Here is a 17055-nt window from a genome sequence, read left to right on the forward strand (position 1 = left end):
CTTTAGTTTATGCCTCAAGCTCTAAGAGAAAGGAACTTCTGAGATCCCCATGTAGCTGACACTGGCTGGTGACTACTCGTCCTCAGACTTGGAAGTTGCCTGCCTCCTTTAACTCTCTTTTCCAATTCTCTCTTTTTCAGGAAGACTCAGTCTAAAGTAAAGCCCCGTTAAGGGTTCATCTTCCTTCGCATAAACTAGACCTCTTCCCCAAAAACACACATCACCCTACTGCTACTGGCTGGGACCTGCACCCACTCCACCCCATTGTGAATCAGCAGCTCAAATTAACAAGTCAAAGTGAAGGAATCCCAGCGAGTCTGCCTGAGGTCCTGGCCTTTGGTAGTACCGCCTCTGGGACACTGCCTGATCTGGGAGCAGGCAGCAGAACTGAGTCCACAGGTCTTCTGAGAAGGGCTGGGCCCTGCTGTTACGCAACCAGTTCAGAAACCTCCATTTCAGACGCTCTTCTAGAAAGGCTAAACTTTTTCTAAACATTAAATCTGGTAAATCATGTTATGTGCATATTGCATCATTACGTACACAGTAAATAGTTTACAGATTTATTTGTCAACTATACCTCAACAAAGCTGAAAAAACAAAATCTGATACAACCCATTTGGTCAGGCCCTTCTTGCACAATTAGCCCTTTATCAGATGACTTCCTTCTTCCGTCTCCATGGAGTTCCACGAACAACACTTAAAACAAGTTTATTTTCAGAGAGGCATTCCTGGCCCGATCAATCTTTTCTCATATTTTATTTTTTTTGGGGGGGGGGGCGCACCCTGCAGCATGCAGGATCTTAGTTCCCAGATTAGGGATCCAACCTGTGTCCCCTGAATTGGAAGCACAGAGTCTTAACCACTGGACCACCAGGGAAGTCCCTCTCATAAGTTTTAACTTTAGGGTAATACTGAGTGAAAAACACTGGCTAACAATTTCCCCAGGAGAAATAAATCCATCCATGGCATGGATTTATAAAGAATGGACAGGGATCCAGGTCAGAGTACTCCAAATTGGCTGGAAGAGTGTACTTTCATAGAGGTGTGACAGGTGTGACACACCTGTGCCGGCACGTAAATAAAACCCAGCTGGCACTGGTCAGCAAGTTACTGGGCATCGGGAACTGCTGGACTGGGAAGTGGGAGCTCAGATGAGAGAGATTCTTGCCCGAGGAGTGAGGGCTCATGGACTCTGGCCCTGAGGGTAACAGGGAAGCCGACTTGAGATCGGACATCCTTCAGCTTTGACCTTCCCAAGAGCTCAGCTCCAGACCTGTCACGTGAAAAAGCAAAAACAAAATCACCAGCTAGGTGGGTCACTTACTGGTGGGTATTCTGTAAGTTGCATCCAGAAGCATTGAAACTGACGGGACATGACAGTGATGTACTGGGCCGAGGTCCAGCAGCCTTGCCATCATTCATCCTGCAGACAGAAATCCTATTCCCAGCACCCCTCCCAGGTCTAGGGTAGCCGTGGCCAGCAAGGCCAAGACAGGAGACCCAAGAACAGGCTCACTTAATCCAACTGCCTAGTCAGGCAGTATCCAGGGACATGTGCAGCCCACCTCGGATGGCGTCCTACAGTCCTGCGTAACTGTTGCCCCAGCCTCTGTCCCCAGCTTGTGACTGTGCCTGTGTACCTGTGTATGAATCTAAAGAAGCCCTGGTCTGGGACTTCCCTAGCAGTCTCTAGTGGTTAAGACTCTGTTGTTCCAATGCAGGTGGTGTAGGTTCGATCCATCACTGATCAGGGAATTAAGATCCAACATGCCCCAAGGTGTGGTTCAAAGAATAAATAAAATAGCCTATTCCTAAGCTCTCTAAAAAAATTTTTTTAATGAAAAATAAAGCAGCCCTGGCCCCTGAGATTTCTAGGCAGACCCACTACGCATCCTCAGAGGCCAGGAGGGATATTAAACGTATCTTTGTTTCCTACACCAGTTGCTTATATTACATTCTTTTCTTCCTAGGCAAGTGTCTACAGCATCACCCTCCATGTTCCCCTAGCACTTCCCCACCCCCCCCCACCCCCCCCCCCCGCCAGCTCTCTTATCACACAATGAACTATAATTACACGTGAAAACATCTTCCCCAGCCACGCTGGCTGTGAACCCCTGAAAGGTAGGGGCTGTGAGTACATAATAGATTATTACTCAAAGGAAAAATGACTACTATCTGGATAATTCCTTTTTTTTTTTTTCTCAGTTGCAATTTTTATTTTTTATTTTTATGGATAATTTTCACTCATTCACCCAAGAAATGCTTACTGAGAATTTGCTCTGTGCAAAGGGCAAACAACACACACAATTAATACCTAAATACTTTTTTAAGGTTCAGATGTTGATGGTAACAGAATTCAAGCAGGAAGAGAAGGCACTGCCATACCCAGGCCCAGGGTGCAACACCTTCCTTGCCCAATCAAGGCTGCCTATTGACAGGGGCATAACCAGAATGTAATCTGTGCAACAGCATGAGTCTCCAACATGGGAAAAAATGACCTCGCATACTCTCCATGAGATTCCTTCAGTTTTTTGCCTCTGTTACCTCCCTCGGTGTATGTGTTCAGTTGCTCAGTTGTGTCCAACGATTTGTGACCCCCATGGACTGTAGCCCACCAAGCTCCTCTGCCCATGGAATTTTCCAGGCAAGGATACTGGAGTGGGTTACCATTTCCTCTTCCAGGAGATCCTCCCAACCCAGGGGTGGAACCCATGTCTCCCACATCTCCTGTACTGGCAGGCATATCCTTTACCACTGAGCCACCCTGGAAACGTCACCCTCCCCCAGTAAACCTACCCCTTTTACCACAGAGGTGATAGTGTCACTAATAAGACATTTAACTCTTCTAAAATGTATCTCTAGAGCCTTTTGCTTTTCCACTGTCCCCAGGTAAGCTAAAAAAGCACAGGCAAGGAGGAAACAAAAAATATTTCTCTCCTGATGCCACCTCTAATCAAAAGGTGCTCAATATTTGTGAATACAGTCACACGTGCTCTGTGACTGCCAGGCAGGTGTGGATCAAGGGTGACTGGGGAGTAGGTTTAGATTAAGCCACAGCACCAGCTAAGGAAAGAACTTTATGATTGGAAACCAAATAAAGCTTAAAGTTCACACACCCAGACATTACAAAGCCTCAATTAGATCATCCCCATCCAAGATCGCGGGTATGTGACCAGGCAGTCAGTCAGGCCTGTTCCCTCCAGTTCCCTTTCCTGCTTTCCTTCCTGTTGTGCTTCAAGGTCCCATGGCAATGGGTGAGTTGTTCAGTTCTGAGGTTTGGTTACCAGGCCAACAGAGGGGCCTACCAGGCCTATACCCCTCCCCTAGGGGGAACGGCCCAACAGAGAATCCAGTCCTGGGGCCAGGGTGTGTCCTGACTTGAATTACTCAACTCCTTTCATCCCAAATCCGTGGGTCACTCCCACAATAGCAGGAACATGCAGGCAGATGTTCAGGACTTCCAGTTGTGTTTTTAACGTGTAATAATCAAACTCACTATGTAAGTTTGAAAACTTTAGAAATAATGGTGATCTTGATTATGAAGTGTCACTTTATACCCTGCATTTTAACTTACACTTGGTTATTCGAATTTAAATTTTTAGGAACTACTCATAATTAGTGTACTTTTTTTTTTTTTTTTTTTTTTTACTGCTATTGAATAGCGTTGAAGAGATCCAGGCTCAAAAAAGATTTTCCAAAGTTTTCATTTTTATAATTAGGTTTTGTCCCCCTTTCTACTGGTGCTGCCTTGTCCTACTTCCTTAAGAATCTGGCCCATGCCATAAATGGTATAGGAGGAACTGCTAAAAAAAGAGGGAAGCAGACACTGTAATGTAGGTTCAGTCATGCCCATTAACCCAGCTTTCATTTTCCATAAATAGGACTAAAAGCAGTGGTTCTGGTTCAATAACAATTTTAACAATTTAAAAGAACTTCCACAGGAGGGTACTTGGGGTGTCAGGATCGAGATGCAGAATTATCATCATTTGATGCTAACTCTATGTACATGGGATTAACTGCTATGTAGTTATTCAAGGTGTTTTTTAAAATTATTATTTATTTGGCTGCTACTGGTCTTAGTTGTGGCATGTGGCATGTAGTTCCCTGATTAGGGATTGAACCTGGTCCCCCTGCATTGGGAATTCAGTCTTAACCATGGGACCACAAAGGAAGTCCCTCAAGGCAGTTTTAATTCCAAATTACCTTGCCCCACTATCTATCTACCCAGCTGCCAAGAGGCCTCTGTTAGCAGATAGTGCTTAATATATTAATTTCAATTAGCCAAAACTCAACCTAAAAAAAGTGGTAAATCTGTTCAAATGACCTACCTCAACTTCACCAGGACAGTTCTCTCTTCTGCACCTGTTTTTTTCTCTCTTTCCTCGGACATCTTTCCAAAGGGTTCTTAGTAGGTCTGTGGGCTGTACCTCTGTGTAAAGTACCCTCAGCTATTTCTCTCTGCTCTCAAACCTCCTACAATATGTGTATGCAGGATATATGGGACCAGCCTCCCTTCTAGCCATAGATCTCAGGCCCTTTCAGTAGTCTGTGTCCAGCTCAACTGGCCTAATCTTCACTCTATGATTTTCCCTGCTTGTTCCAGAAATTTCCTTTAACCCCTTTAGTCTACTCTCCTTTAACATGCACCATCATTTCTATGCTTTCAAGATCACACTCAAAAGGTTCTCAAGTGAAACGCTCTGTTTCACAGCTTGGGGTCTACAGTCATTGATTTATACCCTTTAACGGTGCTTATCACACACTGCTTGACTTGGTGCTGGGCTTATTTATGGAATAGCTCCTCTCCTCTATTAGATTGGGTAAAGCAGGGGTCTTCATCCTCTGCGATCTAATGTCTGACCATCTGAGGTGGAGTTGGTGTAAAAATAATAAAGGGCACAAGAAATGTAATGCGCTTGAATCCTCCCCAAAACCACCCAACCCCCCCCCCCACCTCAAGAAAAAAGTTCTTTCACGAAATAAGTCCCTGGTGCATTAAAAAATAGGGATCTGGAGAAGGAAATGGCAACCCACTCCAGTATTCTTGCCTGGAAAAGTCCATGGACAGAGGAGGCTGGCGGGCTGCAGTCCATGGGGTTACATGACTGAGCATGTGTGTATGAGGGTGGAGGGTGATGGGTTAGTAGCAATAAACTGGTAGAACTAAAAAAAAAAAATGGGGATCATTGGATAAGGGCAGGTACTGAGTCATATTTGTCTAATTTTTCTGAGAGCAGGAGCTGCTAGACACATACAGTCTAGCCCTCCAGAAGGAGGGCTGTGTTTCTTGTACGCACGGTCAAGTGGGAGCCATAAGGTGTTCAGGCTATTGTACTTTGTTGCAACAACAAAGCAGCAGCCTGGGTACCTGATGTGGAGAATATACTTTGACCGCTCCTTCCACCCCCATTGCTATCGCCCCCCTGTGGCTGCTTGCCTGCCCGATAAAGTAATTAGCTCACTGGAGGGCTTGTGGGATTCGGCCTGGGCCAGGTGATTCTGGGGTTCAGAAAGAGATGATTGCGAATATTCCCGCAGAGCCTGCCGGACAGGGATCAGGAGCTCACGTCTGGGCAGCTAAACGCTCGCCTGAGGTCTCCGCTGAAAGCGGAATGGCTGGAGTAGAAAACAAGAAAATCTAGTTTCAGGACTTATCGCATCTGGCGCTGCGTCGATTTAAGACCAGGCTGACCCCGCAGGCCAGAAGAGGTACCAGAGGGGTCGCGGGGCCTGTGGTCTGACTCCTCGAGATCGCCGGGCTGGACTCAGAAAGGTGTGCCGGACGGCGCCGGCTCCGAGACGCCTGCCTGGCTAAGAACACTGCCTCTCCCGACGCCCGCCTCCTCTTCCGGCCCCGCTCCCGGCTCCACCGCGCATGCGCGGGAGGAGGCGGGGTGGTGCTCCGTTGGGGGTGGGGGAAAGCAAGGGGCGGGACAGCGCCCCCGGCCGCCGCACGAGGAGGGGCTTGCGTGCGCGCACGTGCGTGCGTGCGTGCGCGCGTGGGCGCGGTCCACAGCACGCTGTGCGCGAAGCGGATGTCCGGGCCGGCTGGGCTGGGGCGGCGGACGAGATGGCGGAAGGTGGAGAGTACCGTGAGCGACCGGATGCGGAGACCCAGAAATCCGAGCTCGGGGCCTTGATGAGGACCACGCTCCAGCGAGGGGCGCAGTGGTGAGCGCCGGGCCCGCCTTTCTGCCCCACTGGGCCAGAGGCCGGCGCTCGGGTGCTCAGGCCCGGCCCCTCTTTCCCGGCTTGGCCAGAGGCTGGCCAGGGGAGATGTTGGTGACTCTCAGAGAGTGGCTGGACTCCCGCCCCTTAGGGAAGGGAGCGCTGGATGAAAGCGTGGGTGGAGCTGAGGGTCGTCCGGCCTTCTTGAAGCCTGAGGGGGCGTATCCGGCGGAGGCTGGGGCTACGAGATGGAAAGAAGGGGAGTACTCCCAGGGACCTTGCGGTTGAGGAGAGTCCTTTACCTTTGAGGATTCACTTTGTGATTTTGGGCGAAGACGTCCACACCTCACAGACCCTGGCTTCTTATTTTTAAGAACAAGTTAGCGATATTTGGTGCCCTCGCCTTCAGTTGCTTGAGATGTAGGTAAGAAGTAGATACTCTGTAACTTGTAAGCTGTTCGACAGACGTCAAGGTCAGTAGCTGAACAATTGTTTGAGAGTCCCAGGTTATTTTGGTAGCAAATGTTAAAAATAATTGGTGGCAGCAGCGTTTCGAAGTGAAAGAGGCGGATTAGCCTAGAGCCTAACTGAAAAGATTTACTCTAGCAAGTCTGAGTTAGTTTTTCTTAATAAATTATCTAGTAACAGGGACAGTACTTCCATTAGTGAAGAGATTCCTGGGTGGTATTATTGTGTGGAAACAGAAACTGGGGCTTGGCGTTGCACTGAATGTGGTTGAGCAACCCTCTTTTAAGAAACGATGGTGGTGGTGATAATGGTTGTATTACAGTGACAGAGAAATTGAGCAGGGAAGAGAAACTAGGAATTCAGTCGTTACAGTGTCCTTGAGCTGGCCAGCTGTGATAGGCAGAGCAGGCAGAACTTGATATCCGGAATCATGGTGACACATGAAGAATAGTCAGCAGAAACAGAGGAGGTTTCAGATAGACTAAAATCACACAGTGAAAGTGTTCGGAGAGAAAAGAGCATTTTAGAGATGTGGATATATTTATGGATCCTTGTGGCCTCTGGGAAGCTGGCTGGTCTCCTCTGAAGTTTGTTGGTTATAAAATTTGAAGGACTCACCAATGTAATTGTTATGCTTTGTTCCCCTACGGAGGTTTCGCCCTCCTTCTTTTTTTTTTTTTAAAAATTTTTAATTTGTATTCGTTTATTTTGGCTGCTCTGGGTCTTGGTTGCTGCATGTGGGATCTAGTTCCCTGATTAGGGATTGAACCCAGGCCCCCTTGCATTGGGAGCTCAGAGTCTTAGCCGCTGGACCAGTGGCGATGTCCCCCACCCCCTCCTTCTGTCTTAATTGTATTAATAAAACAGCATGATGATACTTTAAAAATATAACCAGGTCAACATAATGCTTTTTGATAAGATAAACACACCATGACATTGTATGTATATATGTACACATGTGTGTATATAAACATATATATACACACACACGTTTGGTCCTCAAAGGAAAACTGAAGTGTGTTGTGTTGTTATCGTATTTTTAGGAAGAAGATTGGTTTAATGCTCTTCACATGAAGCAAACCAGTGTATCTAAACTGTCTGCCTGGACAAAGACCTCTGTAAAGATCATTATGAAATTAATGACATGGTCATTAGCAAATAAGGTTTTCCCCATAGAAAGAATTTCTTTAAACAAGCATTTTTGAAGCTAGCCATTTCCTTCCTTTTACTTATTCTTTTAACAGCCATTTCACTTAGTCAGTGCATCCCCTGGGCTAGGCTTTCTGTTCCAGGCCCAGGAGGGCCTGGCCCTGCTCCTACTCTTGAGAGTCTGTTTTTTTAGCAGGGATTGCTTGTTCCCCAAGTGAAAGGACCCAACTGCAGTAATGTACAACCTCAGGTTTTCGGGTACAGTCCATTTTTGTGTGTCTCTAGGTATCTTATTGACAGCCGGTGGTTCAAGCAGTGGAAGAAGTATGTGGGCTTCGACAGCTGGGATATGTACAATGTGGGTGAACATAATCTGTATCCTGGCCCGATAGATAACTCCGGACTCTTTTCAGGTACAGTATCCTGTTGCTTTTCTAACTGAAATGTCCGCTTGGGTAAACTGAGGTCATGGTGGTCTGAGGTTGTGTTTATCTTTGCCATGGGTATCATGAACCTGACTTTCCTACTGTGAGAGGATAGAAACAAGGGGCCTTGACTTGGGTCTGTAGCAGAAGTGTTTGCAGGCCCTTACAGAGAAGTGAAGCTGCTTTTTTCCTGAATTAACTCCTTTTAGTAAAAGCAGAAATATCTTAGGAATGTCTGAAGAAATGTCTGCCTGTCCCTCTTTATCGTTTCCTTTTTTCAAGTTCTGCTAGAGATTTGAGATTACTATATTTAATGGAAAGAAATAGGATATTATTTTGAAACTGCATCTGGAATCTGAAATTTAGGAACCAGAATTTTCTGTGTTACCTTTGCAGCGGGACAAATTGTAGAGCTGACAACATTCATCAGGCATTGCTGTGGTGGCCATGTTTGTCACAGTAGTGTGAGGGGAGGTGGAAGGTTGGTAGAGGTGCGAACACAGACCAGCTCCTCATGGAAGAAGTGACTGACAAAGTGAAGTATGACATGGCTGAGCTTGGCTTGCGCCTTTGGATGCATAGAAACGGCAGTTGGCCTTTCCTGGGCCTTTTTTCTGCCTTGCTTTTAGACTCCTGTGCAAGCATGACAGAGGTGATCTGTTGCCTGGGCCCACAGTCAAGGCAGCAGGAAGGCAGACAGTGCATGAGGCTTGATTCAGATACCTAACACTGTCCTGGGTGTTTTAAAAAAACGAATGGCCCTTCAGTGTATACCTTGTTTTCTGGGAGATATGAATGACATAATAATGTTACAGGGTTTTCTTCCTGCCCCAAAGGATCATTGTACTGTATTTGCACTTTGTTCATTTCCATCTTTATTTGAGAAAGAAAATTCTTAAAGGCTTAAAAAAAATTTTTTTTTAATTGAAAGATACTGCTTTATAATATTGTATCGGTTTCTGCCATACATCAGCATGAATCAGCCACAAGTATACATATGTCCCCTCCCCTTTGAACCTCCCTCCCACCTCCCACCCCACTTAAGGCTCTTAATAGTGTTGATGTCGAGAATCCTAGAGCTGGAGGGCCCCTCAAGTCATTTGGTATGACCTTCAGCTGAGGGCAAGCATTTCTTCTGTTGTCTTTCAATTCAATGTCACTGGATTAGGTTGGAAACATTTGTTGTGTGCTTGGGAGGTGAGAAGTACATTCCGTTCAGACCCTGGAACGTTGACAGAGCAGGAATGGCCTATCTCTAGCCAATGAGGGCCGCCCTCTTAGCTCTTGGACTCTCAGTCACCTGCCAGTCCCAGTCTGGCTGCCTGCCACCTACAGTCATGGGAGTTGCCTAGAAGGGGCTCTTGAAGGAGTGGGAAGGAGTGGGTAGGGCACATCCTCACTAATGTAGTCTGCTCATTTCCTCTCTCATTTTCCACTTCTGCCCCTCCTGTATATCTGATGAAATACTTAAACCAAGACCAAGTTGTGCTCTCATTTTTTCCCCTTTATTTGCTCTGTTGAAGAAATTTGCAAAGGCTCAGTCCTTATTGCAAAACCCCTGTGTGCTTTTTACTATGATGCCCTTTGACTGATGCAGTTTTAAGTAAAAATGGTGAACTGTATTGAAAATTCCAGTTAAGTTCCTGTGTTTGCCCTTGAGTGTCATAAGAATGACATGTTTGAGTAAATCGTCACTGAGCCTCAGAGGAGAAAGCCCTGTAGAACTGATGAACTTGGGGTTAATGATGCTAAAAGCTTTTGGCTCCTTTCCCACCTTTAAAGGTATGTGGCTGCTGTTGGGCACAGCATGGGTAGCCAGACCTGCATAGTTTTAGTGTTAGAAATGAAGAAGGTATATGTCTCCACGTAAGATTGGTGAAGAACCTTTGTGAGTTTTAATTTGCAAATCAGAGAAGACCTTGGAGTTGAGGTGTGAAGCTTTTGTTTCAAGTACTCCTCCTGGATCATCCTTCTGTTGCTGAGTAGAAAACGTTTGATCTGTTAGTGTGAATAATTGTGCCAGAGCTGCGTGGAAAACAGTTGGCTCATCAGTGAGGAGCCACTTCTTTTTTTTCCTTTTAAATTATGGTGAAATACACATAAATTTACCATCTAAATTTATTATTACTATTATTTTGGCCTTGCCTTGTGGCATGTGGGGACTTAATTCCCTGACCAGGAGTTGAATCTGTGCCCCTGCGGTGTAAGTGCAGATTCTCAATCACCAGACCACCAGGAAAGTTGTACCATCTAAATATTTTTAAGTGTTGAGTAGTATAAAGTATATTTACATTGTTGCGAAGTCAATCTCCAGAACTTTTTTATTTTGTAAAACTGAATCTCACGACTTCCCTGGTGGTTCAGTGGCTAAGACTCTGCGCTCCCAAAGCAAGGGGTCTGGGTTCAATCCCTGGCCAGGGAACTAGATCCCACATGCCACAGCTAAGCACGCATGAAATAGCTAGAGAGCCCGCACACCACAGTGAAGACCCAGCATGTCCTAAAGAAATAAATATAAATGTCAAAAGAGCAACAATAACTGAATCTCCATACCCATTAAACAGTAGTTCCCAATCTCCTTTCTCCCAGACCCTGGCAACCATCATTGTGCTTTCTGTCTCTGATTACTCTCGATTCCTAGTATAAGTGGAATCATACAGTATTTGTCTGTCTCGTGGAATCATACAGTATTTGTCTGTCTCTGACCAGCTTTTTGCATTCAGCAGAATGTCCTCACAGTGCGTCCATATTATGGCATGTCAGGATTTCCTTCTTTTTAAAGGTTAAATGATACACCGCTGTGCTTATATACTGCATTTTGTTTATCCATGCATCCTTCTCACTTGGGGGTTGCTGTTCTCCAAGGCTATTTAGTGTCTTTCCTTTTTCCTTGGAAATGAAAAAGGCAAAGGTGAATCAGATGGGAAGCCCTGATCATCTTGTGAGTGCTGTTTTTGGCTCTTATTTTTAACATCATCTACCTTATACAGATGAATTACACCATTGTGGGTACTGTCTGCTTCCCTGGCTTTGTGGCTTCACTCGTCTGGAAGAGAATAGTGGCGCTGTTGCAGGAGTGGGTGTTGATATGCACAGGCTTAGCAGGGACGCTCCCTGGGTGGGAGGTGGTCAGTCTTCCCTTGATCCAGTCCCATGGGCTTCCATTAAGAGAGTATATTTCAGAGCATGAATGTCCTTTCCTTTCTTTTTTGGTTGTGCTGGGCCCTCTTTGCTGCACATGGGCTTCCTCTCATTGCAGTGAGCAGAGACTACTCTTTGTTGCAGTGCATGGGCCTCTCATTGCAGTGGCTTCTCTCGTTGCAGAGAGCACAGGCTCTAGGCACACGAGCTTCGTAGTTGTAGCACGCAGGCTCAGTAACTGCGGCTCGAGGGTTTTAGTTGCTCAGTGGCATGTGGAATCTTCCAGGACCAGGGATCGAACCCGTGTCCCCTGCATTGCCAGGCAGATTCCTATGCAGTGTACCACCAAGGAAGTCCATGGATGTCCTTTTCTGAATCCCAGTTGTGTTGCTTCCATTTTGGGGTGTAAGATGGATGTTTCGCATGTTAAAGAAATTCTCTGTATGGCTGGTGTCCAGCTGAGTTTTTGTCTTGGAGTCGACACTAAGAATGGTAAATGACTCTTGGTAAAAATAAATTTAACTTCATTGCCGTGTTCATTTGCTTGCTTAGTAAATCTTTCAGAGAAAGGTGATATCTGATTTCGTTGCAGTTTCACTCAGCAGAATATTGTTAAATATTCATAATAAAACAGTTTTAATTGTGGAGCTGGAAGCACTTTGAAAATGTAAATCGGAGTTTTTCTTTTTCCTTCTCCCTCCAATTTTGGAAGAAATACAAGTTCCTCACAAACTGTTCAGAAGTCACAGCTAAAGACAATCATCTAGGTCTGCTCTATATTATAGCCAGTGACAGAATTTTGGAGTTTTCTACTTGTTCCCATAAATACTTATCTTGTTTCTGAAAAGTAGATGAGAATCGTGTAAAACAAACATTTCTGGGGAGAAGAGCACTGAGCTCTGTGCTGTTTTCCTTTTTCAGATCCTGAGAGTCAGACCTTGAAGGAACATTTAATTGATGAATTGGACTATGTTTTGGTCCCAGCAGAGGCCTGGAATAAGTTACTAAACTGGTATGGCTGCGTAGAAGGCCAGCAGCCCATTGTCAGAAAAGTGAGTACCCGCATTGTCCCACACGCCGGTCAGTGTCTATGAGTGCTCCCTGGCACTGATTCCTTTTGCTTTCCTGGGGTACAGATGTTCCTAAGCTGTTGAATGGAGGCCTCCAAATATCACAGCTGCCCAGTGGCTTGGGATATGTCCAGCAGTACAGTGAGATTGTGTTCTGGAAGCTTCTGTGAGGGAAGGTTAACTTGGGGGCATATGGACACACAGTAATGTGCTGCTTCTTGTTTAACTTTTTCTGATAACTGCTCTTCCCCTTGTAGTTAGGAATCTCTGATCACATTGTTGAGTACCTTGGAAAACAGGTGTTAATAGCCGAGAGAAGAACAATCTCTAAGGGAAGGCAGGCCCTGGGAGAGAAACCCAGCTTGTCGACCCCTCTGGTGGCCAGAACTCACAAGAATACCACCACCCTGACTCCCACAGTTGTTTGCTTGTCCCATCGTGGGGGACATCTCCTCTGGTGGAGGAGTAGGCACTGGGTACGTTTCTCATTCTGCATGGTGTGCAGTTTCCCTTCTTAGCAGAGCAGGGAAGGGCTGCAGTGCTGAGGTCAAGCTTCTATTCTAAGCGTCACTTTTCAGGGCCGGAGTACCTTCTTTCTCCAACCTGAATCCTGGGACTCCGAGAGGGGTTAGGAATCAAATGGTGAGGGGCAGGCCAGTTTTCAAAGGTGTCCCCTAATGCCTCCAGTCCTGCTATGTGGTGAGCATGCTGCCAAAGGATTTAACTGTTCTCCAGGCCTCTTGGTTCCACAGACCCTGCAAGGGGAAGCATCACGATCTCCACTTAGAGATGAACAGTGACTTTGCTATTATGCCCTCTTGTTGCTAGCTCTGGTTCCATCACGATACTCTTGGTTGGTCCTAATGAGTGGAAATAAGATTTTTTTTTTCCTCTGAGAGTTATGTTTTATTTGGTGGAAATTTTTAGAACTTCAAGCCCACAGGAGACAGTATTTCAAGTGACCCTGAGAGACTTGCTTTGAGGAGGCGAGGCTAGGGGAGTCAGGTTATGGAGAAGTTTTGCAACAAAGGGCAGGTAGTCTGAACATCGAAAGATTATTGTTAAGTAAAGGAAAACCACATAATCTCAAGTGAAGGAATTAGTGCTTTTCTGTATGGGAATATGCAAGAATCTGGGCTCACTGAAAATATTTCTTCTTATGCACCTGATCTATCTGGGGCCTGTGGAAATAAGATTTTTAAACTCCTGAGACACATGCCGGTGACTTTAAAGCTCACACTCATTGTCGTATAGACTCTGCCTTTTGTCACTGATGAGGCATGTTGCTTCCCAGACTGTCCCGGTGTGGGACCAGCACTCCTTCACCTGCACTCTCGTTCGCAGGTGGTAGAACATGGCCTGTTTGTCAAGCACTGCAAGGTAGAGGTGTATTTGCTGGAACTGAAGCTTTGTGAGAATAGTGACCCCACCAACGTGCTGAGCTGCCATTTCAGCAAGGCAGACACCATCGGTGAGTCCCCTGGCTGGCATTCTAGGAAGCTAGAGAGAGTGCAGGGCATAGTGGCTAACGAGTGGGGAGGTGGGGCACCCTCTTTAGACTTGTTACCCCGATAGTCTCAGATTGTGGTTACCTGTCCCGACCTGGGCGCCTGCTTTCCAGAGCTGTTGTGGACAGCTAAGCCTGGCAGTCATATTGTACGAAGCACTGCGCATGTTCTCTGCTTACTTAACATATGGTAATAAAGGTGAAGGAATCTCAGTGAGAAAATGGCTGACCTAGTATTTGAAACCAAATCTGTCTTAGTTCCAGAGGTTTGTTTTCTAACTATGCCTTGTTGCTTTTGTGTTGTAAACGGGGACTCACATCATCAGAGAATGAGAAGCCTAGGGGCAGTCTTTGGGTATTTGAGTATGAAAGGACGCCCCATGCAAGATGTTTGGCCTTAGGAGTCACCAGGGGGCTGAGGTCAATCAGAGCTTTTGATCCTGAGCATCCCATGACTGTCTGAAAAGGACGGAAGATGAGCCTCAGCTTGCTGTGGCTGTTGTCCTTGCACCGGGAGAAAGCCCAGAGTGATGTGTCTGCCTGTCCCCAGCAACCATCGAGAAGGAGATGAGGAAGCTCTTCAACATCCCTGCAGAGCGTGAGACACGGCTGTGGAACAAATACATGAGCAACACCTATGAGCAGCTGAGCAAGCTGGACAACACTGTGCAGGACGCCGGGCTGTACCAGGGTCAGGTAGGAGGCCCAGGCCGTGCCCCCGCAGACAGCTGCTGCAGGATTGTGGACTGATACCTTTTTGATTCTGAGCATGTCAGCAAGTGAGACAGTTTGCACATTCCTAATATGGTTTCCTCTTTCACTCAGGTGCTAGTAATTGAGCCCCAAAATGAAGATGGCACATGGCCAAGGCAGACCCAGCAATCAAAGTAAGTGAACTTGTTCTCTCTTGTGGCCGGGCACACGGGTATGAGGAGACGCCAAAGAAAAACATTCTTTAAACCAGATGGAAAACATTTGCTTTTGTATCCAAAGTCTGTAATCCTGGCCTTTGGTAAGCAGCATGCTGGGCAGCCATCCCAGGGAAAGCTGTCAGACGTGTCAACCAGGCAGTGAGCCTCTGCTTTTGAGGTGGAGATGGGGAAGAGGAGGGGCTTGGATCTGGGGATGCTGCCCTGCCAAGATGTGGCTTTGTTTCTGTCAAGGGCGTTTATTTTTTCCACCTATAGGCAGGGGCTTTGATGGAGGAAGAGAGGGCTCAGACACAGGGTCTTACCTACTTAAAGGTAATGGTTCCATTCCATCCCACTCTTTACCCCGGGGAGTGTTTCTGATTGTTGCCCTTGTCACTTCCTGGGGGAATTACTCTAGTACTAAACTGGGACTCCAGGCACCCCTGTCTTCAGGAGAGGTTCATGTGTGGTGTGGAGTTACTGCATGTTCTGAGAAGGGGACAGAAAGGAGTGGTGGATTTTTCATACACTATAAGATAGGGGAATTGTGTCTGTGTTCCAGTAGTTATTGGGAGAATGTTGGTCTTTGCTGTCTTCCTCAGTCAGATCTTGGACAGTGTTTTGTGGTAATGGGCTCATAGCTCTTCTGTGAAATTCACAAAAGCTACAAGCTCTCTCTTGAGAAACACAGGAGGATGGAGCATTTTGCCAACAATCTCAAGGGTTTTATAGACCCCCCCTAAAGCTTAGCCATGGACTTCAGTGTAAGAAACTCTGATCCCTAATTCCTGAAAAGATGATGGAATAGCTGTGTTATGCAGAATAGTGGTTGTGTTCCTCCCCACCCCCTAACAAAGTCCATATCCTAATCCCTAGAACCTATGAATGTGTTAGGTTCCTGGCAGGAGGGACTTGGCAGATGTGATTAAGGATCTTGAGATGGGAGATGATCCTGGATTATCTGGGTAGGCCCAGCGTAATCACAAGGTCCTTATAAACAGAAGAGGGAGACAGAAGAGTCAGATATGAAGGTGGAAGCAGAGTCAGAGCAATGAAACGTGAGACAGTTGACTGGCCGTGAGCCAGGGAAGCTGGGCAGCCTCAGAAAGTCCCTAGAGCCTTCACCAGGGAACATAGCTCTGCCCACACCTGGAGTTAGCTTGGTGACAATCATTTTGACCTTCGGATCTCCAAAACCATAAGATAATAAACTTGTGTTGTTTAAGCTACTAAGTTTGTGGTGATTTGTGACAGCAGCCTAAAAAACAGGTAACAGTAGCCCAGCAGCCTTCTCACTCCCTTCTTGGAACTGGAAATGCCACAGAACTAAGAGAAAATACCATAAAAACTGAGACAGCCTCCTTAGGAGACAGAAGGTGCTTGGATTCTAGTCTCTGAGGTAGGGCTGACAGCTTGGAGTGAAAGAGCCCAAGTGTACGGGCCAAGGCAGACTGTTGGCAGTTGTGCCTTTTTCTCTTCCTCCTGTTGCTTCTCCTTACTCCTTCCAGAGCTTCAGACCTAGGAGGTTCCAGTGAAGGGAAACCACTTTTGGAAAAGAGCACTGCCTCACTGAGACACCCCAAACGTTAGAGTCTCCTGGTAGAGGGTATCCAGCGCTGGATGAGCTCAGAGCAGAATTCCTAAGGCACGGCTCACCTTACTACTCCCCCAGTAGTGCCAGACACTGTTCTAGGTGCCGGGGATGCAGCAATAAACAGAAGGAAATTTCTGTCCTCAAGGAGCAGAAAATAAGAAGACACATGTCTATAGATTCACAAGTACTCTGGGAAAAAATCAAGGAAGAAAAATGAGCCAGTGCTGAGGCTTTGGGCATAAACGGGATGATAGTGAGGCCCCACTGAGGTGCCATTTGAACAGGGTCATGAAGGAGGCAAGGGAATCAGCAGGGCGTGCGGTGCTTCGTGAGCAGGACAGTTTTGTGAGGCGGAGGTGACGGCAGCTGTGGAAGACCTGGGGCCGAAGGCCTGGTTGAAGAGCAGCCGGAGTTAGTTGTGGCTAGGCTCAGAGGAGTGGCAGGACTGAAGTGAGCCGTGTGGGACTCTGGATTTCGTCTCTGCCTCTGGGAGCTCCTTGGAGGGGGCTGGTGAGTGAGAATGGGTGGATCTCACCTGGCGAAAGCCTCAGGGAGCCACAGTGAGAAGCTGACAAGCAGAGGGAAAACGGAAGGAAAGTGGTAGATTGACAGGCGGTGCTGG

At 46.7% G+C, this 17055-nt stretch overlaps 1 protein-coding gene and 1 long non-coding RNA gene across 3 annotated transcripts in view; one reads left to right on the forward strand and one right to left on the reverse strand.

Moving 5' to 3' along the window:
* Positions 1 to 548: 548 nt before the first annotated feature.
* On the reverse strand, positions 549 to 5871 carry LOC138424878 (uncharacterized). The gene is made up of 3 exons (XR_011250992.1): positions 5714 to 5871; positions 5463 to 5616; positions 549 to 1273 (listed from the first exon to the last, which is right to left on the reverse strand). It is a non-coding gene; the product is annotated as an uncharacterized lncRNA (long non-coding RNA).
* USP4 (ubiquitin specific peptidase 4) overlaps positions 5473 to 17055 on the forward strand; it is a 39919-nt gene continuing 28336 nt past the window's right edge. Inside the window, exons 1-6 of one of the 2 annotated variants that reach the window (XM_069562360.1) lie at positions 5473 to 6171; positions 8071 to 8198; positions 12273 to 12403; positions 13766 to 13892; positions 14479 to 14624; positions 14754 to 14815. In XM_069562360.1, the coding sequence (XP_069418461.1) occupies positions 5876 to 6171; positions 8071 to 8198; positions 12273 to 12403; positions 13766 to 13892; positions 14479 to 14624; positions 14754 to 14815 (890 nt within the window). In that variant the 5' untranslated portion in view covers positions 5473 to 5875. The remainder of the gene's footprint in view (positions 6172 to 8070; positions 8199 to 12272; positions 12404 to 13765; positions 13893 to 14478; positions 14625 to 14753; positions 14816 to 17055) is intronic. The other variant, XM_069562361.1, reaches the window with a different exon arrangement.

This window comes from Ovis canadensis, chromosome 19 (genome assembly GCF_042477335.2).
Source record: "Ovis canadensis isolate MfBH-ARS-UI-01 breed Bighorn chromosome 19, ARS-UI_OviCan_v2, whole genome shotgun sequence".
In the NCBI taxonomy this organism is placed as follows: domain Eukaryota; kingdom Metazoa; phylum Chordata; class Mammalia; order Artiodactyla; family Bovidae; genus Ovis; species Ovis canadensis.